Source organism: Panthera onca, chromosome F2 (assembly GCF_046562875.1).
Source record: "Panthera onca isolate mPanOnc1 chromosome F2, mPanOnc1 haplotype 2, whole genome shotgun sequence".
Taxonomy (NCBI): domain Eukaryota; kingdom Metazoa; phylum Chordata; class Mammalia; order Carnivora; family Felidae; genus Panthera; species Panthera onca.
In genome coordinates this window covers 49,552,352-49,577,478 of record NC_138356.1, presented here as the reverse complement: position 1 = coordinate 49,577,478, position 25,127 = coordinate 49,552,352, and the positions used below count along the sequence as shown (strand labels likewise).

The 25,127-nt window shown below is 37.5% G+C and overlaps 1 protein-coding gene across 36 annotated transcripts in view; it reads right to left on the bottom strand.

The window, feature by feature from the left end:
• Positions 1–25,127, bottom strand: part of RIMS2 (regulating synaptic membrane exocytosis 2) — a 602,465-nt gene that overhangs the window by 423,462 nt on the left and 153,876 nt on the right. For all 36 annotated transcript variants that reach the window (XM_060611071.3, XM_060611073.3, XM_060611075.3 and 33 more), the window contains one exon: positions 535–845. In XM_060611071.3, coding sequence (XP_060467054.2) covers positions 535–845 — 311 coding nt within the window. The remainder of the gene's footprint in view (positions 1–534; positions 846–25,127) is intronic.

The following is a 25,127-nucleotide window of genomic DNA, read 5'->3' as shown; positions in this document are numbered from 1 at the left end:
GTCTCATATTTTGAACATGAAGAAGCCAACAGAATTGATCCCAAGTAGCCCACAGATACAGAAAACTCATGAAACCCTTGTCTATTTGCCTCCTTGAGAAACTACCTCCTCCTTCAGCCTACCGTAGAAGTTCTAGAGACATCAGTAATTTTCCCCATTCTCTTACCTCCCACTTGTGGTTAGTCCGTTCCATCCTACCTCTCTAAAACATCTTAAAACTGTCTCTTCTTCATTCCCACTGCTCTTACCCCAGTCTGTCTTTCCTATGCCAATAACCTTCTATCTAGTCTCTGTTTTATTTCATTTCTTCATTCTGGAAAATCAGATAACCTAATGCTCCCTCATTAAACCTAACATTGTTCAAACCTCTAATAGCTCAAGTCCTAAACATCACTTTCAGCATTTATATAAGACACATGGACATTTACATGACATTTAGATAACTCGTTGCCTAAACATTTCAATGTATTTGTATTTCTGTTTGGAATGAAGATTAAAAATAATGTTTACCTAAAGATTAAACAAAATGTTTACCTGTCTGAAGCTATGTCACTGGCAATTTGGTGCTTCACTCCTGACCCATTTTTAATAGAATCCTGTCTTGTGAGCCCATGAGATCGACTTTTCTCCACTGCAGGTACAGATAAGTCACCTGAGGGTCCTTGGAACTGGGCCTGCTCATGCAGTTTTGCCTTCTTCTCCTGAGGCGCCTCCTCGTTCCGCAGTCCTCGGAGAACCTTTTGATCAGGTTGCTGTGGTGTGTTAGATCCACTGTTATAAAACCATGCTCCTGATTTAGTAAGGATTTCTTGTTGTTTTCGGCACAAATTACATACCCACATAACCTGCACACGAATACACAGGGAAAAAGATTAGTGTTTCCAAAAGTTAAAACACAAATAAAAAGACAGTTCAAACCAACAAAAAATTACATGGTTATCCTTTCTCAGGTTAAAAAGCAATCCAGACTAAATGCTAATATTAATTCTATCACATACCCTTTCTTTTAATTTTGTCCGAGTAATTATAATGAAACAATGCTAACTGCCAGCAGAAATACGAAACGAGAGCACCAAATTACTAGTTGTTTATCTGTATTCTTTTCAATTACTTTTTATTTAAATTAGGGGCACGGTATAGTATACAGAAAATGGATTTTGAGGCTAGACAGACTTGGGTTTAAATACCAACTCCAAGATTAGAAACTTTGCAACCTTGAACAAGGCAATAAACCTTCGTATCTATAAAACTTAGCTTCCTTAATGATACAATAGAGAAATAGGGATGATAATGCTCGTTTTCCTATATTGTTTTGAGAACTGAAGGTTGGAAATAATTTATACAAAATGTCTAGCACAATGCTTGGTAGATGTTAGACTTCCAGTAGATCACCTACCTACCGGGAATGAGGCTAATCTATCATCAATTAACTATATTATAAGCTTCTTAAAGGGGCATTTATTTCTTTGAAGTAGCTCCTAATCGCTAACATAAAGCTAGGAACATTGTTGATCTTCAATAAAAACCTATTAGTTGCCCAATTTATAGAAGGACACTTGTTTTTATTCTTATTATAAGAAAAATTTACCACTGTAACCATTTTTAAGTGCTTAGTTCAGTAGTGCTAAGTATATTCACATAGTTGTGAAATATATCTTCAAAACTTGTTCATCTTGCAAAACTCAGTCTATTAAACAGCAAATCCCTTTCTCCCTCTCTCCATCCCCAGGTAACCACCCTCCTACACTTGAATTTTTTCAAGATCAAGTGTAGATATAGATATCTACATAGATAGGTTTTTCAGAGTCTAGAAATCTAAGAATATTGCAGCTGGTATTTGTGTGACCAGAAAATCTTCACCCTCTTCTAAGAAATCTTTTTCTATTAATCAGAAAAAAATAAAATTATATATTCATGAAATAATAGGTGAGTTCATACTTCAAGTGAGTATTTTCTGATGTTTAGGTCAAAACTGAATCTTACACAGCTCTCAAGATTACTAAACACTTCTTCATATTTTAAATAACTTATAATAGTGATAGATAATTGCAGTAAAGAGAAGATTCATTATGGTGTTTTCAACTGATATAAGGATGTTTCTGTAAAATGCCATTTACAATTTTTGTTTAATTGCCCTTATTCTTGTTCATATTGCTTGTATAATCCATATCATGCATTGTACTTAATCATTTCTTATTATTTTGTTATCTCTTTGAACTTTATAGACATTTCTTTTTTCCCCAATTAAATTCAAAGCTCATTGGGGACAGGGTTTATATCTTCTATTTGCATAAAGAGACACTATCAAGCACGGGACAGTAACACCTTCTAATTGCTTGCTAACTTGAATTTTTTTTTGAAATCTTTCTTGGGGAAAGATAGTAAGATATCTGATATTATTACACTAAGATATATGTTTCACTGATTCCAAAGGGATTAGTCATCAATAATGTCAACATATATGTGTGCCTATATTATTTTTATAATAAGAAAGCATTTTTGAAATGAAAATAACAAAATATCACTCAAAATTAAAAAAAAAAACTACCTCATAGTACAAATTTCTTTTGTTTTGAATGTTCATGAAATATATCTAACTTTCAGAAATCAAATTTCAACCAAATTCTTCAGGCTTTTGATGCCACCTTGTGACAAAAGTCAGTATTGCAGCTCTCTCTTAAAAGTGAAAGGTAAACTAAATAATAGAACCACAAAATGATTTTCAAATAAAGTTTGAATCTCAACTTTCGTTTTATTTTAAATAAATAGCTATTTATATTATAGTGATAATAGAAGCCACCTGATTTCACAATATGAATTCATTTGGAATAAGTCAGAATATTGAGGATTAATATCCTTTGTGCCTGCTAACTGACAATAAAACAGAGTTAGTGAGTCAGACAACTATCCAATCACAATCATCTGCGGAAACAACCTGCTTCATTATTTGTCACAAGTAGGTTACTTAAGTTCTTCTGGAACAGAGATTCTCGAAGACTATCCTCTGGGACACACAACAGCATCAGGATCACCAGGCCCCATCCCATTCCAGACAGGAATTCTGGGACAGGACCCAGAAATCTGTGATTTTTTTTTTTTTTTTTTTTTTGTCAAATCCTACAGGTGATTCTGATGCCTGATAAAGTTCGAGAACCATTGGTTGAGGCAGAGATTCCCAGCTTGATACGAGGAACGGGTTACAGGTGTGCTCCCCAGTGACTATGGAAGGCCATGAGCCGCCTTCCCAATTTACCTCAGTGTGAACTATTCATCATCCAAATGGTGACAGCAACATTTCTGTGTAGCCCCAAATTAGAAAAAGACTAGGAAGAACTGTGGGCCTCGTTTTCCTCATCTGTTAACACCCAGCTGACACTAATATGAGATAAATGAGCACGAGGCACGAAGGATGATGTTGGATTCCTGTTCAAGACTCTCACTGCGCTAACACTCTCCCTATACTCTCTGGGATACCCACGCTGGCTGCTCCTTTTCTGACTAGACACTCTGTCCCCTCCTAAACTGCCAGCTCTTAGTAGTCTCATATCCTAATACCCGATTCACTTTCTTCTCTTCTTTTGCTATCTCCTCTCATTCTTGGATTAATAGTTTATTCATCTTAAAAGTTCAGTGAACAGGGGCTCCTGGGTGGCTCAGTCGGTTAAGCCTCCAACTTCAGCTCAGGTCACGATCTCACGGTCCGTGAGTTCGAGCCCCGCGTCGGGCTCTGGGCTGACAGCTCGGAGCCTGGAGCCTGCTTCCGATTCTGTGTCTCCCTCTCTCTCTGCCCCTCCCCCGTTCATGCTCTGTCTCTCTCTGTCCCAAAAATTAAAAAAAATAAATAAAAAACGTTAAAAAATTTAAAAAAAAAAGTTCAGTAAACAAATCCACTCGAAGTAGTACAGAGGCTGACGCTTTCACTTGAAGCCCCCTCACGCACAGAGCAACTTAACTTATACACTGAGCATATGGGACTCCATCTCACAAACACATACGCATATGCATATGTGACTTGTAACGAACCGGTTATGAAACTATTAATGTCTATTAGAGGTGAGTTATGTATCTATGAAACAAAATTAAACTAATTTGGGAATAAAATCACAGAGTTTTGCTAATGCAACCCTTTAAGCAGTTAGGTTAATCAGCAAGTGTATCATATGATGAAGGCTGTTAAAAATATCTCACTAATATGTACGCTCGGAAATAGTCATGGTTGGGGCCTATTAGTTTTGCTGATCTTCGCAAATATCAAACACACCGAAGCCCTGAGAATACAAAGACATATCGAATTGAAAATTATAAGTCATTATTACCTTCATTTCTAAATATGCCAAAATTTTCAAAGTAATATAGCAATATTAAGACAAGGAATGCTCTCTAATGACCCAAATTTGCCACTTATTACCGTACGTTCCACTTCACAAATATCCTTAGTAGGTTTGAAAGGGAGAAAAAAATTAAGAAAAATTAAATATGTCTTTAAAATTATTAAAAATAGGGGCTTCTGGGTGGCTCAGTCGGTTGAGTGACCAACTCTTGATTTCAGCTCAGATCATGATTGCAGGGTCATGGGACTGAGCTCTGCATTTGGCTCCACACGGAGCATGCAGCCTGCTTAAGATTCTCTCTCTCCCTCTGCCCCTCTCCCTCATTCATGCTCTCTCTCTCTCTAAAATAATTTTTTAATTTAAAAAAGAAAATAAAATTGTAAAAATAATAAATTCAATAGCTAAGCCAAATACACAAAGAAAACAAAAACAAAATTATATCAAGTGCATATAATAATTTTAAAGCTCTGCAAACCCCTATAATTTCTCTCTAAATTGGGATAATAAAGAATACAGTAATTCAGGGAAAGGAAGGATTATTGGTTAGACTACAGACCAAGCTCTTAAGATCCAGCTAACTCTGAACAGAGAAAAGAATTTACTAGACTCCATTTCTAATCACTGCCAGCCTGATTACAAATGTGTGCATTAGTAAAAGAAGAATATAAATTGATCAGCTTAATCTATCACATGACTAGAAAAACAAAAGATGCTGGCTATTAAATTTATTTCTTTTTTCCCTTAGAACGCTGCATTTCTCACTCTCCCTTGTAGCTATGGATGGACCTGGCCATATGACTATGTTCTGGTCATTTGATTACAAGTATAATGATGTATGCCATTCCCCTGACCATTAAGAAACTCTCATATACTCCCATCATGCTCCCCATTCAAGACCCTCGGGGATAAAGGAGCCACAAAAAAGGGAGCCCAGGAACCTGAATGAGCAATTGGAAGAGAGCCCTCTGCTGACCAGCCATAGCAATGTGGATTTCACACAGATAAGAAACAGACCTCAATAATATTAAGCTACAGAAACTTTTGGAGTTTATCCTTTACGGTCGATCGCATTACCTTAACTGAAAATCGTTTTAAGCTACATGCTGTAGTGAATGTGTATCACCAACGCAGCCTCTGTATGTGAAAAACAAGACCATGGGGGAGGGGGAGGGGGAAAAAAGTTACAGAGAGGGAGGGAGGCAAACCATAAGGGACTCTTGGATACTGAAAACAAACTGAGGGTTGATGGGGGCTGGGGGAGAGGGGAAAGTGGGTGATGGGCATTGAGGAGGGCACTTGTTGGGATGAGCACTGGGTGTTGTATGGACACCAATATGACAATAAATTATATTAAATAAATAAATAAACAATGCATTACTAAACTCGCGTGTGAAAGCACTTCAGTGGTGTTCTAGAGCCAGCTTTCACTGAGTCATAAGGACCAGTTGTGCACATTTCTTCCCAACTGCACATTCAACAAAGTCATGTGGGTTAGCTTGAAATCAGCCCTGGTAGGTGTATTTAGACAACAGAAATTGGAAAATGCCACAAACCAGGGCTTTTTCTCACAGAAAACCAGTGTTTAACATTTATCAGCACACTACTGAATACAATGTTCCTACTCTATTCTACTAAAAGATTAATACTACTTTCAGTATTAGTATACTACATTCAATATTCAGTATATTCTACTATGTTCCTACTATATTCTACTAAAAGATATATTCCTACTCTATTCTACTAAAAGATTAATACTACATTCAGTATTAGTAAATAAACTTGGATGAAGCTGTACTTTATCATAGAAATTAATTCAGACCATAAAATTCCAATTTACTTATAGACGGGCAAATAACTATTAACACTAATTCATCAATTACTTACTCATTCGTACAATATTCACTAAATGCCTAGTATATGCCAGACACTATGCTAAGAGCTGGTAAATACATTTCAACAGACGGACTTGGCGGTGTCGTGGGGGAGACAATAAGCAAAACAAATTTGAAGTGTCATGGGGGAGACAATAGGCAGAACAAATAATTGCCCAAATAGCGTTTCGATTACAATTGTGGTAAATGCTACAAAAGGAATGCATTCGCACCATAGATCCCTCGATGCCTTCTTCTCCCCTGGCCCAGGCTGTATTTGAAAAAACAACAAGGATTCAGAAAAGATCCGCAAGAGACCTGGAAATCCAGAGAGGCTCAATCCGCGTTACCCTGAAGTGTTCCCATGACCAGACCCACGATGTCTCTGTGTCTCAAAAGATAGAATTCAATGGCATTTGTGCCTACTAGCCGACAAGCCCCGGCCCCAGCACTGTCATGACAGATTTGGAAAGCTGAAGGACTGGCCCGTATCCTAGAGGGTTTGAGTTTTCAAATATGTTCCTTAAGCAATTAGGAGATCACTGTAGTCTCTATAGAGTAGGTTTCTGGATTGCAAAACAAAAATCAGCAACTTTGCTTCATCTGATACCCCAAGACAAACAGCAAGACTTTCTCAAATTCCCCATGAACTACAAGCATGGCCTCTCCAGCTACAACCACACTTGCAGGCTGAAGTGAAAAAACTGTATGATGTCTTCCATTAGTCTCTCAGCAGATAGCAGCAGGACAGAAGAAACTTTAACCTGAAACATCTCCAAATCTTAGTTGTTGCAAACTCTTCTCTGTTACCAATTGTTGTAGCTTTGAAAAATCACTTGCAAAGAAACACAGCTTATTTCTTTACTTTTGGTCCGGTTTTCCTCAACAGCATACTAGCTATTTTTTTTTTTTTTTTAAGAAACCACCCTGTAATTTTAGTCTATTAAATAGCTCCTTTGGATAAATTCTCTATTTCTGATACTTCTACCCCTTTTCCTGCTGTTTTCCAAGGAAGTGTCTAGGTGTTCCATGGGGCTTCTCTTGCTGAAATTTGCAGCTCATCTAATTCATAGTCTGGCGCTTTTCAATTTAGACAGGATTGGGCTCCACTATTGACGTGATCTCACCTCAGCTCCCAAGGCACTGCTGACCCCTCTCAGTCCCCCAAAGAATCCTCCATCCGGCCGTGGCTCAAGCTCTCTGTCCTGCAGCCTCTTCTGCAATGTCATCTCATCCCTTATCCCCCAGTCTTCAGAACGGGGGGAGTGTCATGACAGGGACAGGCAGCTATTTTTGTGTCCTCCATGCCACACTGGAACTAAGGAAAGCTCTGGAAAGCTAATGCTGGCCCTTTCTTAACCATGATGCACTGCTGAATTCACTCGGAAGTAGCTATGCCCCAGGTGGTGCTAGAATCCTGAAAAGTGACCTCTTCCAAGAACCTCAGATGTTAAGAAGGGTAAAACTGCCCTCCATTTAACCAACAGGCATCCTCCTCCTGGGGCAAAGCCTGGAAAGAAGAGATTAGAACATACCTCTGTCATCTAGCGGCCTCACCTCTGTCTTCTGTCTCCTTCCCCACAATGCACACAGGTAAAAGGGGCTGGCTTTTCCTTGACGTCCCTTTTCTGCATACCTACCACTGTCCCCAACTGCCTTCAGGCTTGAAGTAACAAGGTCCAGGCTTCCCATTTTGTAACTTCTCTTCACCCATCCATTGCCTCAAGGGCAAAAAAGAAAAAAGAAGCTGGCTTACTGTGAAAAGAATCCAAAGTGGGAGGCACTTCAAACATAATATACCTATTATACCATGATGTGAACATTGTCAGCTATGTTCAGAGATTAATAATTGCCTAAGTACAAAGTGTGGGCTAGATCCACACGCAAAGAGAGAAGTCCTAGGAGCTTCAGGTTTCTGATAAAATAGCTGATTTCCTCTGTTCTGGGCAGGAGTTGTGGGAAGGGAGGCTGGAAGAGATAGAAAAGGAACCTAGCCCTGGCAAGGTGGTCCCCAGGGAATGTGACAATAGCCTATACTACCCAGAGTTGATGTTATGTGAATCATTTTAAAAGTGCTGAGTTTTACAGCAAAATTAACTGAAGTCAGTAATCTAAAAAAATAGCACCAAACATGAAGGTAGGAGGGCCTGAGGCAAACATCAGAAACTAGAGAACAGAGCCAGTTTAGAGAGTCAAAAAGAACAATCTGTGCAATTGTTGGGGGGGGTGGGGGGAGTGGCGGGGGGGGGGATGGCAAGGGGTCTACTGTCTATAAGCTAGTTCCTTTGAAAAAAAAACTGAGAGCAGTTATCATAAGTATTAAGAGACTCATTCACTTTTTGAGTGTTCTCCAAAAAGAGTTATCAAACGAACCTAAAAGTGGTTTCAACCTATTGAATTATAGAACTGAGGTGGTTAGATCATATGAGTACATATTTCCACGACCTTACAAGAAGTAACCAAGTAAGTTAGAAAACTATGACAATCAGATAATTGAGTAGCAATTTCAACAGCTTTACAATACCCATAATATGAGGGGTCCATCTCAGGTTTTGGCAATTTGAGACGCCAAATATTAATTAAAAGATAGGAAATGATAGTGAAAATGAAAGACAGTTAAGTTCAAAATACAATGATTATATCACCATACAGTCCATATTACTCAAATTTAGATATCTGCACTATTTATTCAAACAAAACACCCACCTGAGAAAAAAAGAAAACACAGTTTAACTCACACTTAAAGCCTCAGAGAAATTAGAGAATTAAAAATTATAGTGAGCTCAACAATCCTGCCTAAACTTAAACCTTTATTCCTTCCTTCTACTTTACCTAAACTGTATTTTTCTCTCTACATATTAAAGTAGTGTGTTTTATGCCGTAATATTAATCTTAACTTTTAACATCTTTCTGTTAAAATAAACATAACTGTTATATAAAGATTTTTGTCTCTGCACTGAGAGTTTAACTTCTAAATTTACACAGAAATAAATTAAATTAAGAGAAAAGAGATTAAACTCATAGAAAAGACACCAGAGGTGTGGTTACCAGGGGCAGTCTGGATGGAGGAAGGTGGTCAAAAGGTACTAACTTCCAGTTATAAGCTAAGTACTAGGGATGTAATGTACAATGTTAGTACGACAATCAACACTGGTATACGATATATAGTAAAGTTATTGAAAGAGTAGATCCTAAGAGTTCTCAACACAAGGAGAAATTTTTTTCTCTTCTTTTTATTGTATCTATACAAGATGATGGAAGTTAACTAAAAATTTAAAATTAAAAAAGATAAATTCTACTGGATTGAAATGTTTACTTTTGAATAGTAAAATAATAAGATAAAGTAAAAAGAGAAACCACAATCTGGAAGAGGTTTTATTGCAAGGTATGCAGTTAGCAAAGGGTATGCATTCAGAAAATATGGAGAGTTTCCATATTCAGTAAGAAAGAGACAAACATCACAATAGAATAATAGGTCAGGGAGTGAATATGCAATTCCACAGAGAAACCCAAGTCAACAATAAAGAAATAAAAAGGTGCTTAACCTCATCAGTCAGAAAATGCAAACTTACAACAACGAGCTACTATTTCACTTCCATCAGTTGGGCAACATTTTGAAGTCTGACAATACCAAACACTGGAGAGAAAGTAGAGGAACCAATACTCAGAAACATTTCTCTCAAGATCTAAATTATTTCAACCAGTTGGGGAAGCCATTCTGCCATATCTAGTGAAACAGAAAATGGCGACCTATATACTTTATGACCCAGAAATCTTATATCTACCCCAGGGAAATTTTCAAGCATGCACAAGAAGACATGAACAGGTATGTACCTAAATCACCTAAACCAACATGACAAAGGATAAAGTGTAGCACATTCATACAGAAGAATTCTATTCAGCAGTCAAAATGAATGAGCTGGGTTTTGATGAATCTAAATGTTGAGATAACTCTGAATATAGAGCTAGATAAAACGGGCTTCAGAAAAATATATACAGTATGATCCATACTATAACATTAAAAACCTTGCAAAATCACACACCCTATAGATTAGCAGCATGTGTATCAAGTTAAACCATACAAATAAAAACACGGGTGGAATCATAAGTATTCAGACAATTGCTCTAGCTCTAAAAACAAGAAAAATATAAAACAAATATGGCAAAATCCTAAGATTTGTATAAGGTTGGTATTATTCTCTAAACTTCTTGACAGTTTTGAAATATTTCTTTTTTTAAAGTTTAGTTATTTATTGAGAGAGAGAGAGAGAGAGAGAGCGCTGGGGAGGGGCAGAGAGAGAGACAGGGAGGGAGAGAGAATGAATCCCAAGCAGGCTCTGCATCCTCAACACAGAGCCGGATGAGGGGCTCGAACTCACAAACCATTAGATGATGACCTGAACCGAAATCAAGAGTCAGACGCTTACCCTACTGAGGCACCCAGGTTCCCCTTGAAATATTTCAAAATAGAAAAGCAGGGGGAAAAAAGCAGGAGGAGGGATGGGAATGCATAGGAAGGAATGTCAGACTAGTAACCAACTAAGGTTAATTGGACTAGTAAAAATATTGACTGATATTTATAATCACGAAAGTGAATATGTATTTAACATAAATATATGAGATAAAAGAGAATCAATTACTGAATTTTCATAAAAATATTTTTTTAAATACAGGATAGCTTATTTTCAGGGTTTTTTATGGAGGGGTGTGAGTAAAGGAGTCAGACAATCATATCAAAGGTAAGCAATTAGCTGTACGTATTTTGAAATGTTATTTTTACTTTCCTTTTCATCAAATCATGTGATTTATTTTACAAACCTTGTTTTAAATTCAATGTTATCAAAAAACTAGAGAAGTGGTTTCCAAAGTAATCATTAAGAAGCTTTTAATAGTCTAGTGATTATATCAGAATAGGTCATTGTTACTTCATAATAAATATTTATTTGAATTTCAGATCTCATTTTAATTCATAACTGCATTTCAAGCTTAAATTTCTCTAAGTAATTTTTTTAGGACAAGTCTTACAACTGAGCAAGCTTAAAGAAATAATAATAATAATTTCTGCAATTATTAAGTTTTCCCACTAGTCTGTGCTATTGCACTTTACTCAAGCTGAACCCACTGGATTCTTTGGATATTAATACTACGTTGTTATACCTTTTCCCTAAAAATAAATTAAATCTCAGATAAAAATACAGGAAATTTAACAAATTAAAAAGTGAGTTTTTAAATAAAATTTAACAATTTAACAAAATTTAAAAAGAGTATATTACAAAACATGATATAATTATGAATTTTTTTCCACTGCATACTAATTCAGATTCAAATACAAATGTCCTACCAGTTGAGTTTTCTTTTCCATCATTTAGAAGAACTTGAAAGTTATGATGTATAAATTACAGAATTATAAAATCATTTCAATAAATTTAAATTTAAATTATGATTTAAAAATGGGTGGAAGCAAGTTTAAATTTTCTTAAATAGAAAGCATATTCACATAGAAAGTTTCATTTAAAATGGAAAACAGAGGGGCACCGAGGTGGCTCAGCAGGTCAAGCATCCGCCTCAGGTCAGGATCTTATGGTTCAAGAGATTGAGCCCTGCATCAGGCTCTGTGCTGACATTGCACAGCCTGCTTGGGATTCTCTCCCTCTCTCTTGCCCCTCCTCTGCTTGCATTCTCTCTCTCTCTCTCTCTCTCTCTCTCTCTGTCTCTCTCTCTGTCTCAGAGTAAATAAATAAACTTAAAATATTTTTTTAATAAAGATAAAATGGAAAACAGAACAGGACAATTTCTGAAGAGGACATCTCATAAAAGGAAGGAGGCCGGAACATAATTATACAAAGTTTAACAGAAGGTAAAGATGATGGTGCTTCATTCAAATTGAGGGGAATGGGAGAATAAAATTAGATGCAATACTAACATAATAGTAATGAAACATGGTGATATGGAAATCACTGAAACACTCTTGGGAGGGAGAAATGTTTAAGGAAGAGGTAGTAATTCAGAGAACAAAAAGTTCCAAGTATAAAGCTTCACTTACCTGTTTCTCAGATTCTTGCTAGTAATTCTTTAAAACTTTCAAGTTAAGGGACAAAACTATTTGGGATCTTCCATGGTTTCCTGTAAGTAAACTTCCAGAAGCCATAGACTACTATCTGGACTTCCTTTTGCAAACTGTATTTCTTGCTCCTGTAAGTCCTAAAAGGCAGTGACATCACTGATCACATAGTCATGTAACCTACTTTGAAGCAGAGTTCAATATAAGGCAAGTCCAACTTGACCTATCCAAGGAAGATTTACTATTCTAAGACTTCACAATTCTAGTGTACTGATATTCACAACACTATCACAGCACAAAATAAAAGCACAGCCTTATATCTAAGATTCAGTGCATTTGTATTTTGACTCATCTCAATTTTAACATGCCCAAACTGAATTCCAGAACTTCACCCCAAAACTGCTCCTTCCACAGTCTTACTCACAGCAGTTAATGGTGACTCTCAACCCTCCCAGTTTGCCTCAGGCCAAAAATTGTGGAATAATCTTTTTCTCCCATATCCCACATAGATTCCACCAGAAAATCTTCTTGGTTCTACTTTAAAATGTATCTACAAAGATGACAACCCACCACCTCCACCACAACCAACCTGGTCTAAGTCACCGCCATCACCTGCCTAAATTATTGTAATAATCTCATAACTGGTCTCCCAGGTTCCACCCTGGTCTCACTTTTCCCATTAATCTATCTCAACTAAACAGCCAAATAAACCCTTCAACGTATTTTATAATGTAACACGCCGTATCACATTTTGGGTCAGAACATTTTAATACTCCCCATTTTACTCAGGATAAGTGTCGACGCCCTTACAATGATCCAAAAGGTCCTCTGCAGTCTCCCTCTCTAATTCTGTCTCTCCCTGCTCCCACCTACTTGCTCTGCTCCAGCCACACTGATTTCCTTGTTATTTTCCAACATGTCAAGCACGCCTCTACCATAGGACTTTTGTATTCACTGTTACCTCAATCTGGCCTGCTTTTCCCCTAAATATCTGCAACACTGACTCCCTCGTCTCTTTCAAGTCATTGCTCAACTGTCACTTTTAAGGCCATCCAAATTAAATTGCCAACACCACCCAGAAGTATCTAGATTTTATTTTTTTTTCCAGTGTATTTACACCTTCTTAATACTTGTTTATCTCTACGACTTATGTTGTGTGCATCTCCTAATTAGAATATAATCTCCAGAAAAGTAAGAGAAGTTTTTCTATTGTATTTTTTAAATGTCCATTTATTTTTGAGAGAGAGAGAGAGAGAGAGAGAGAGAGAGAACCAGTGGGGGAAGGGCAGAGAGAGAGGGAGACAGAGGATCTGGAGTGGGCTCTGTGCTGACAGCAGAGAGTATGATGAGGGCCTCAAACTCACTATGAGATCATGACCTGAGCTGAAGTTGGACGCTTAACCTACTTAGCCACACAGGTGCCCCTGTTTGTCTGTTTTAGTTCACTGCTACAGACCCAAGTGCCTAGAAAATACCAGGACATGTTCAAGAAATGACAGTGAATTAATATTTTATATTTATACTACTTTACATATTACTTTAAAATCTGTTTGCTTAGCAAATTTCTACAATCCAAATACATGGGCTTTCATGAAATTGTCTTTAAGAAAAAATAAAATAACATTTAAGAACTTTCCAGATTCTTGGAGCGCCCGGGTGGCTCAGTCGGCTAAGCATCCAACTGAGGCTCAGGTCACAACCTCACGGTTTGTGAGTTCAAGCCCCACGTTGGGCTCTCTGCTGTCAGCACAGAGCCCACTTCAGATCTTCTGTCCCCCTCTCTGTCTGCCCCTCTACTGCTCATGCTCTCTCTTTCTCTCTCCAAACTAAATAAATATTAAAAAGAAGAGAGAGAACTTTCCAGATTCCACCTGTTTGTCACACTTGACTATGGTGATATTTTCACAAGTGTATGCATTTGCTCAATGCCATAAAATTGTTGAAAGATGTGCACGTTTTGTATAACAATTACACCTCAAAAAAACCCTGTTAAAACAAATTAAGAACAAAATTGTGGAACCTGCCAGCTCTAATGAGCTGGATAAGTTGGGAGCAGCAAAATGGTATACTAAACCAGTGCTTCTCAAACTGTACCGTGCATTCGAATCACCAAGGGATCTTGTTAAAATGCAGATTCTGAGTTCCGGATCTTGGCGGCAGAGAGATAGGGATTCTGCATCTTGAACAATCTCCCAGGTGATGCTGCTGCTTCTGCTGGTCTTCAGACCACACTTTGCAAAGCAAGGCTCTGGTTTGTAGCCCAAGCCCTGGTACTCCTAATAACACCACCGCCCCAGCCACTGTTACATCAGAACACCACTCCTGCTACTAACAACGAGAATAACAAAGATAAGTAGCATCTTTTGAGTTCTCCCCATGTTCCAGGCACTCCTCTCATTCTTGTATATCTGTTATCTCATCTAATAGGCACGGATTGCCCTCAGTTCATGGAGGCAGAAACTGAAGACCGAAAGAGTTTAAGTCACATAGGCAAATGTCTTCCACCAGAGAAGCAATGCAGTCAGAATTCAAACCCCAGTCTCTAATGAACAAAGGACACTAAATTTGTCACATGAAGTCCATTTTAAGGCCCATGGAGCAGGTGATGTGGGTATCCAGTGTCAAATCTCTCTGACTCACATCTGACTCTAGGCATAGCCGTGGTGGACTGTAGGGACAGCCAATGAACCCAAGTCAACTTCATACCTGCTGGAATGGATATAATTTTTTTTTTTTAAGGAAAATAAGAAGCGTTGGCAAAGATGTGGGAAATGTAGCCCTTGTACACCGATGGCAGGAACTTAAAATGGAGCAGTCACTGTGGAATAGTTTGGCAATTCTTCAAAAACGTAAACAGAATTCTCACATGACCCAGCAATTCCTGTACTAGGTAATACCCAAGATAATTGAAAGCATATATTCACAGAACAACTCATAAATGTGTGTCCCTAAAAGCATTATTCATAATAGCCAAGAAGTATAAACACCCCAAATGTCCTTCACTTGGTGAGCAAATGAACATGTGGTATATCCACACAATAAAATATTATTCAGCCATAAAGAGAAATGAGGTACTAATTCTTGCTACAATACAAATGAAACGTTATAGCATTATGCTAAGTGAAAGAAGCCAGACACAAAGGCTACATATTATGTAATTCCATGTATATGAAATGTCTAGAATAGGCAAATCCAGGGAGAAGAAAGAAGATTAGATGTTGTCTGAGTGTGTAGGGAGATAGGACTGACTGCTAAGGTCTGCAGGGATTCTTTTCAGGGTGATGGAGATGTTCTAGAATTTGCTATTGATGATTGTTTTGCAACATTGTGAATAGACTAAGTTGTATACTTTAAAACAATGCATTTGATGTTATGTGAATTATATCACAATTTAACAAATTCTTAAAAATACCCCTTCTATTAAAAAAAAAAATCCCAGGCCCAGATGGTTTTTATCTTGTTTGGGTTTCTCCACAATCCTGACCCAAAGATTTGAATGCAAAGTAGTGTATTTGAGACATAATCCCAAAAAGTACAGCAAAAGTGTGGGAACGTAAAATATGTAAAAGAGAAAAGCCAATAAACAAAGAGTAGGTTATTTCTGAAGGCAAATGAAGCTTGGGCTTGAGGGAACCCTCAGAATCATCATACGAAGAGGCAAGGAAGTAGGGAATTTATCTGTTAGCTCGTTGGCACTTCTGCCCCTCTCTTTTGGGTTAAACCTACTTCGTTGGCCCTAAAATGCCCTCAGGAAGAGAGACGCAGGAAGCTATTGGTATGTTCAAGAACCATTTGCAGGTGTCATGGGGGTGAGTGGAACTGTACTCATAACAATTGCTACAAATTTACCGGAGAATCATTCCAAACCTTTAAAGGCCATTAAATCATATCCTCTATAAATTATCCCATAAAATGAAATTTAAAAACAAAAGGATGAAAGCCATATATCTCATTTCATGAGGCAAGTGTAATTTTGACATAAGATAAGCATAGGCCAATTCTACTCACCTATATGGGGAGGGAGTCAAAACATAAAACTTAAATAACAAAATCCGAAACAACTAGAAAACGTGTCCTATCACAATCAACCACCATTTAACCCCAGGAATGTAAGGATGGCACAACGTCAGAAAATTTAGTTATACAATGGAATATAACAGACTAAAGAAGAAAAATCATATGATTACCTCAATAAATAAAGAAAAGCACTTGACAAAATACAACACGATTTCATTTGACAAAATACAACACCATTTTATGCTTTAAAGTAATTCTTAGAAAACTAAGAATACAGGTATATTTCTTTAACTTGGTAAGAGAAGTAGAAATAAATGGGCATTTCCTTAGGTTGGTAAAGATTATTTTTCAAAAACCCTCGATAAAAGTTAAACTTCATGGAAAAGTGCCATCTGACTAAATCAAACTGTGCATTCTTAAATACTTCCTTAGAGTACAAAGTACTATATGTTTGCAAGATAAAATAAACAAAGAATCTGAGGTATCAAACAACTGTAGGACAAATAATCCAGAAATATAGATGCTGATTGTTTTGTTTTGTTTTTTTTTAATTTTTTTAACGTTTATTTATTTTTGAGACAGAGAGAGACAGCATGAACAGGGGGAAGGTCAGAGAGAGAGGGAGACATGGAATCTGAAAGAAGCTCCAGGCTCTGAGCTGTCAGCGCAGAGCCTGACGTGGGGTTCGAACTCACGGACCACGAGATCCCGACCCGAGCTGAAGTCGATGCTTAACCGACTGAGCCACCCAGGTGCCCCTAGAGGCTGACTGTTTATAGGAGAAGACAGAAATGAGACTCTAGTTCAGTTATATTGCTAATGATCTTGATAGTTGAGTACATTTTAAATAAACATAACGTGGGGTTTCTTCATGTCAATAATCTAGAGTTGCCAATTTTTAGAGAATATTTTCAAGTCAGACACTAGTATCATACCTCAGTGTAATAGAAACTACATACGAACAAATTCACCCGGCAGTCTTATTCTTCATGCAATTGCGATTTTCTTAACTTAGTTTCTCAATACACCTGTAAAGTATCCATTATAGATAACTGGTAAATAGCTTGAGAAGAACTTCCTGTTATATACACATGATACATACAATATACTTGTAGATGATTGACCTAAGTGGAGCTGTGTCAACAACTAACACCAATACTTGCTTATTAAACATTTTTTTTTAACGTTTATTTATTTTTGAGACAGGGAGAGACAGAGCATGAACAGGGGAGGGGCACAGAGAGAGGGAGACACAGAATCTGAGACAGGCTCCAGGCTCTGAGCTGTCAGCACAGAGCCCGACGCGGGGCTGGAACTCACGGACCGCGAGATCATGACCTGAGCCGAAGTCAGACGCTTAACCGACTGAGCCACCCAGGCGCCCCAATACTTGCTTATTAAATGTGAAGAGTCTTCTTATGTGTTCAGAGCACATTACAGATGCTACAGTTATATATCCATGACTAAACAAGGTGCTAGTTGATCAAAGTTTGAAAAATTAAGCAGGAACCTAATTCTAATTGCAATAATACTGAAAAAATATAATCGGAGGGTAAGAAACAATTGAGATTATCATTTTTAACTGGCATTGTTCTTAATAAAAATATCTTAATTTCTAAGACAATACCTTACAAAGCTTGTTCATAACATGCTATCCAATAATAAGCTAATGCTATTTAATACCTTGCAATTCGTTAAAAGTTAAGGAGGGAGGTATGAGAATATACAAGAAAATACTTTCGGATACATAACTCCCAGTTATATACCCAACCAGTGAAAGCCTGCACTGCTATAAGAGAGACCCCAAGAGACTGCTCTTAAGACATTATCATCAAATCACAGTGTGAACCCATCTCTCTTGCAGCATCATCTATTTGCAAAACATTCAAACCCTAAGAAAAGCTATTAACGTTATATGAAAATAAACTGAGGGTATTGGCAACTTACAAGCAGTAATTAAGACTGGCTGTGGAAAGCTTTTACAAATTAATATTGCTCACTGTGAAAGCTAGGAAATCTTACAGGAGAAAAAAGCTTATTCTGTTTCACAAGTGAGTAGCAAAAAAGATGTTAGCTGATGAGTCCATCAATGCAATTTTATTAAAACTTTATAGCTAATGCTGTACTTTGTAGAGTTCATCAAATCGCAGGAGGCCGTGTTCAGCAGATTGTGGCATAAACTGTGGTAGATAAAAGATATTACTTACAGACTGAGTAATCTATAGATGTTTCTAATCATTCCCAGTTATACTGAAAACAACATAACTGATAAAATTATGGCACAAAGCAACTCTACAGGAATCAACTGGTGAAAAGAATTCAAAAGTATAAATACCCATATTCAGGCTGTTTTGGTCTTAGTTGGAATTGTATTTAGGATATCTTTAATTCATGTAAGAAAGCCATAACTGTACACAATCACTACATAAAAAAAGATAAAAAAGGAAAAATGTTCTTGCCCACTAATCATTCATAGCCTGCAGGCATTGACTAAGCACCCAGGACTAATATCCAGCCAGTATATGCAAGGATAGAGTAATAACCTTTGCTTATTCTTAGCCAGTTAGATATTCTGACTGGTTGGCATCCAGGGTCTGCTGATTGTAAATAATTTGAATGTCAACCACATAAGTATCTCCTATCTCTTAGTAATTGTATTAAATACTTATGATAAAGAAATTAATAAAATACAATCTCTGTCCCCAGGAAACCAACAGGCAAAACATATAACTAAACAAATAAATTACAGTAAAATCTGATAAGGACAGTAATAAAAACATACATACGGAAGATATGAAGATATACTGATAAAAACTGTTAGGGTTCATGAAGGAAGAAATATCTAGGCTGGATTTGGAAGAATCTGTATAAATGGACAAAATAGAGAAGCTGACTCTAGATAGAGGAAACAATGAGTGAAAAGGCACAGAAGCATCAAATCTTTAATAAAAAAGGTAGTTCCAAAAATTTTAAGGTAGACCAGGAAGCACCAAGAATCTGCCTCCCCATCTAGACAACAACTGCACTGGCAGAATCTAACACAACTACTTTGAAACTTGAAAGTTGATTAAGAAGATTACAATTTCCAGGGGTGCCTGGGTGGCTCAGTCGGTTAAGCATTGGATTTCAGCTCAGGTCATGATCTCTCAGTTCACAGGTTCGAGCCCCACATGAGGCTCAGTGCTGACAGCTCAGAGCCTGGAGCCTGCTTTAGATTATGTGTCTCCCTCTCTCTCTGCCTTTCCCCCATTCACATTCTGTCTCTCTCTCTCTCTTTCTGAAAAATGAATAAAAACGTTTAAAAAAATTTTTTTTAATTACAATTTCCCGGAGAAAGGTTGGGTGGCAAACTGCAGTTACTTTCAATTTCAGCCTTTAGCCCAGTGGCAGCTACTAACCCTCCACCTCTTCCCCTTTGGCCAGCGTCACACATGTGTTCCTACGTCAGCTTCACACAGCTTGCAGAGGCCAGGGTGGGCAAGAAGGGAAATGCGAATCAAAACTACCATGCAATATCACCTCACACCTGTCAGAATGGCTAAAATCAACAACACAAGAAACAACAGGTGTTGGTGAGAACGCGGAGAAAAAGGAACACGCAAGCATGTTGGTGGGAAGGCAAACTGGTGCGGCCACTCTGGGAAATAGTATGGAGGTGCCTCAGAAAGTTAAAAATAGAATTACCCCACAATCCAGCAGTCACATTACTGGGTATTTACCCAAAAAATACAAAAACACTAATTCAAGGAGATACAGTCACCCCTATGTTTATGGCACCATTACTTACAATAGCCAAATTATAAAAGCAGCCCATGTGTCCATCGATAGATGAATGGAGATATAATGGAATATTATTCAGCCATAAAAAAGAATGAAATCTTGCCCTTAATGCTGACGAGGATGGAACTAGAGAGCATAATGCTAAAGTGAACTCCATCAGAGAAAGACAAATACCATACAATTTCACTCATATGTAGAATTTAAGAAACAAAACAAATGAACAAAGGGGGAAAAAGAGAGAGACACAAACCAAGAAACAGACTCTTAACTACAGCCAACAAACGGATGGTTACCAGAGGGGAGGAGGGTGGGGACATGGGTTAAATAAGTATGGAGATTAAGGAATGCACTTGTGATAAGCACTGGGTGATGTATGGAATTGTTGAATCACAATGTCATACACCTGAAACTAATGTCACACTGTATGTTAACTAACTGGAATTAAAATAAAAACTTAAAAAAAAGGATCCTATTCTCCAAATATTGCACACCTGTGCTCTGATCACAGCTCACTGTGTCTGGTCAGAAAGGAACAGAGAAAAAGCAGGGCAGCCATTATTGTTATGCCTACCCATATTGCTGCAAACACCTTCCACTCTGGGTGAAGTTACTTCCAAGGGATTTAAAGAGCTGGTGCCCTTTTTCTCCTTCTTCTCCCTTCATTTTTCTCTTTCTCCCCTCTTAGGAGCCAGGTATTAGGACTATAACATCCAAAGCAACTGCATATTCAGGAAAAATTAGACAGTAACTATACAGTATACTGTACCCAGAGAAAGGTGTAAGCTCAGAAAAGACCTGAGAAGATTTTAAGTTTATACCTCAGGCTGAACTTTGGCACCGAGATAGGCAGTAACAACTAAAAAATAAAAACAGTAACAAAAAGTAACAAACCCCAAGGAAAAGGGAAACTCTGATTTCCAGAGATACCACATTATTAAATTCAAATGTCCAATTTCAAACAACAATAACACAATCCCGAGACAAAAAGAGAAACAGGAAATATGGTCCATTCAAAGGAAAAAAACCAGAAACAGTCCCTAAAAAGACCTGGTGGAGATCTAATAGACAAAAGCTTCAAAACAACAATCTTAAAGATGTTCAAGGAACTAAAGGTGAAAGTGAAGAAAGTCAAGAAAATGATGTGTGAACAAAATGGAAATATCAGTAAAGAAAAAAAAAAAAAAAAAAAAAAAGATCCACATAGGAACCAAGAAGAAATTCTGGAGCTGAAAAAGTCCAGATAGCTGATACGAAAAATTCATTAGCAGGAGTCAGAGGAAGATTTGGGTAGGCAGTGGAACAAATCAGCAAATGTGATTCTAAGACGCTGGAAATATCGAGCCTGAAGAACAGAAAGCAAAAAGAACGAAGAAAAGTAAACAAAACATAAGGGACCTTTGGGACACCATCAAGAGGACCAACACATGTATTCTGGATGTCCCAGAAGAAGGAGAGAGAAATGAACAAGGAGAATTATTTTGAAGAAATAATGGCTAAAAACATCCCGAATTTGATGAAAGACATGAATATAAACATCCAAGAAAATCAACAAACTTCAAGTAAGATAAACTCAAAGAGACCCACACCAAGGCACATTATAACCCAACTTTTTTTTTCCTTTTTTAAAATTTATGATTTATATTTTAGTTAACATACAGAGCAATATTGGTTTCAGAAGTAGAATTCAGTGCAGGCACCTGGTTGGCTCAGTCGGTTAAGCATCTGACTCTCGGTTTTGACTCAGGTCATGATCTCACGGTTCGTGAGTTCAAGCCTCACTTCAGGTTCTGTGCTGACAGTGTGGAGCCTGCTTGGGATTCTCTATCTCCCTCTCTCTCTCTGCCCCTCCCCCAGTCACACTGTCTCTGTCTCTCTCAAAAATAAATAAATAAACGTTAAAAAAAAGTTGTTGAATTCAGTTATTCATCATTACATACAACATCCAGTGCTCATCACAAGTACTCTTCTTAATATTCATCACCCATCTGGCCCATCTCCCCCTCACCTCCCTCCAGCAACCCTCAGTTTGTTCTCTAGCAATAAGAGTCTCTTGTGGTATAATCAACCTTTCTAAAGCCATAGATAAAGAAAGAATCTTGAGAGGAGCAGCAGATAAGTGGCTTATTACATACAAAGGATCCTCAATAGGATTACTAGTAGATTTCTCATCAGAACCTCTGGAAACCAGAAGGCAGGGGACAGATATATTCAACATGCTAAAGGAAACTATCAAACAAGAATCCTATGTCCGGCAAAACTGCATTCAAAAGAAGGGGGAATTTGTTACCCCCTGCAAGACGTGCCAGAGGGAATCCTGCAGGGTAAAATGAACACTAGACAGTAACTCGAAGTCCAATGATGAAATAAAGATCTTAATAAAGGTAATTACATGAGCAAGTATAAAAGCCAGTATTGTAACAATAATTTATAACTCCACTTTTTATTTTCTACATGATTTAAAGCACTAGTATTTTAGTGTTTTGTTAATTATTAGTCTAAAAGCTAGCATTATCGTAACTTCAGTTTATAATTCCAAATGTTTTCTACATAATTTAAGAGACTACTGCATTTTAAAGAATTATTAGTTCATATATTTGGGTACACAAATATAAACAGATAATTTGTGACATCAACGACCAAAAGGGGTAAGGATGGGCTATAATGAGCAGAGGTTTGGTATGTTATTGAACATAAGCTGATAAAAATTCAAAACTACAGTCTTATAACTTTAGAACGTTGAATGTAATCCCCATGGTAACCACAAAGAAAGTAGTTATAAAATTTACAGGAAAGGATATGAAAAAATAAATATTTCACTCCCAAAATATCAATTAAGTACAAAAGACAGTAATGTAGGAAATGAAGGATAAAGAAGGCACAAGGCATATAGAAAATAAATACCAAAGCGACAGAAGTCCTTCTTAATCAACAATCGCTTTTAATGTAAACGGATTACACTCTCCAATCAAAGACAGATATTTGAAGAATGGATAAAATTACACGATCCAACTATATGCTGTCTATAAGAGACTCGTTTTGGATCCAACGTCACAAATAGATGGAGAGAGAGAGGATGGAAAAAGATATTCCATGCAAATAGCAGCCAAAAGAGAGCCAGGATGGCAACACTAGTATCACACAAAATAGACTTTAAATCAAAAAAGTTACAAGGGACAAAGAAGAACGTTATGTATTTAATCAAAGCTTCCATGTAGCAAGAAGAGATGACAGTTACAGATGATAACATATCTCATAACAGACCAGCAAAACACATGAAGCAAAACTTGACAGAAGTGAAAAGAGACGTAGGCAGCCCTACACTAATGCTTAGAGACTTCAAGATACCACACTCTCGATGACACATGGAACAAAGAGACAGAGGACAGGTATGGACATCAAGGGCTTGAACATCACAGCAAGCCCCGTAGAGCGAACAGACATCTACGCAGTGCACCGCCCAGCAACAACAGCAGACATAGTCTTCTCGACCGCACATGGAATATTTTCGAGGACAGACCGCATTTTAGGGCACAAATTAAGTCTCCGTAAGTTTTCAAAAGGTAGACGTTATGCAAAGTAAGTACTCTGACCACCACGAGACAAAGTTAAAACTCAATAATGAAGACAAGCTGGAAAATTCACAAGTTTGTGGAAATTAAACAATACTCCCTTAAACAACGAATGGATCAGAGAAAAAAAATCGCAAAGGGAATTGGAGAATACACAGAAGCAAGTGAGAAGCAAAGGCTAAATGTATTACAAATCACAGTATCACAACCACACTGATCACTAGGGAAATGCCAATCAAAACTACTATGAGATACCACCTCACACCCATTAGGGTGGTCACGATCAAAAAAAAAAAATCTGAAAATAGCAAGTACTGGTGAGGATGTAAAGAAACTGGAACACATGTGCGCTGTTGAGAGGAATGTAAAACAGTACAGTCCCTGTGGAAAACAGAGAATCAGTTCCTCAAAAAATTAAAAATAGAATTATCATATGATCCAGCAACTCCTCTTCTAGGTATATACCCAAAGAACTGAAAGCAGGGCCTTGAGGAGGTCCTTGTACATTCATGTCCCTAGCAGCGGCACTCATAAGAGCTAAAACATGGGAGCAACACAGGCATCCATCAAAGAAGAGATAAGCAAAACGTGATGCATAAATACCAAGGAATATCATTCGGCCTTAGAAAGTAAGGAAATACCGACATTTGCTACAACATGAATGAACCTAGAGGACATGATGCTGAATGAAATAAGCCGGACACGGAAAGACAAATGCTGTATAATTCCACTTATGTGGGTTACTTAAGAATAGTCAAAATCAGGGGCGCCTGGGTGGCTCAGTCGGTTGAGCTTCTGACTTCGGCTCAGGTCATGGTCTCACGGTCTGTGAGTTCGAGCCCCGTGTCGGGCTCTGTGCTGACAGCTCAGAGCCTGGAGCCTGCTTCAGATTCTGTGTCTCCCTCTCTCTCTGACCCTTCCCCGTTCATGCTCTGTCTCTCTCTGTCTCAAAAATAAATAAACATTAAAAAAAATTTTTTTTAAAAGAATAGTCAAAATCATAGAGATGGAAAGTAGAAAGGTGGTTGCCAGGAGCTAGGGAAGGGAAAGGAACAGAGTAGTTAATGGTAAATGGGTACAGAGCTTCAATTTTATAAGATGGAAAGAATTCCAAAGATAGATAATGGTGATGGTTGCATAGTAATGTGAATGCATCTAATACCACTGAACTTAAGAATTGTTACAAAGGTACATTTTATGTTTGTGTATTTTACCAGAATTGAAAAAAAATGTTAAGAGGAACAGAACAGACAAAAATACCAATGATTATATGCCCTGATAACTACATTTCAATAGGAATAATTAGCTTCTTCTTTACCTTGTCTTCTCCCCAGACTAAATATATTTAACCAAGTCAATGGTTGTTGAATTTTCAAAGACTCTGTCTGGCTCCAGTATGGGTTATTTTCAGTGTATTTCTAGTGAACGTGATCTTACCTTTAACTGGCCATTTCCCTGCTTTTTCACCATCACAATAAATTCTAATACTATGTTATTA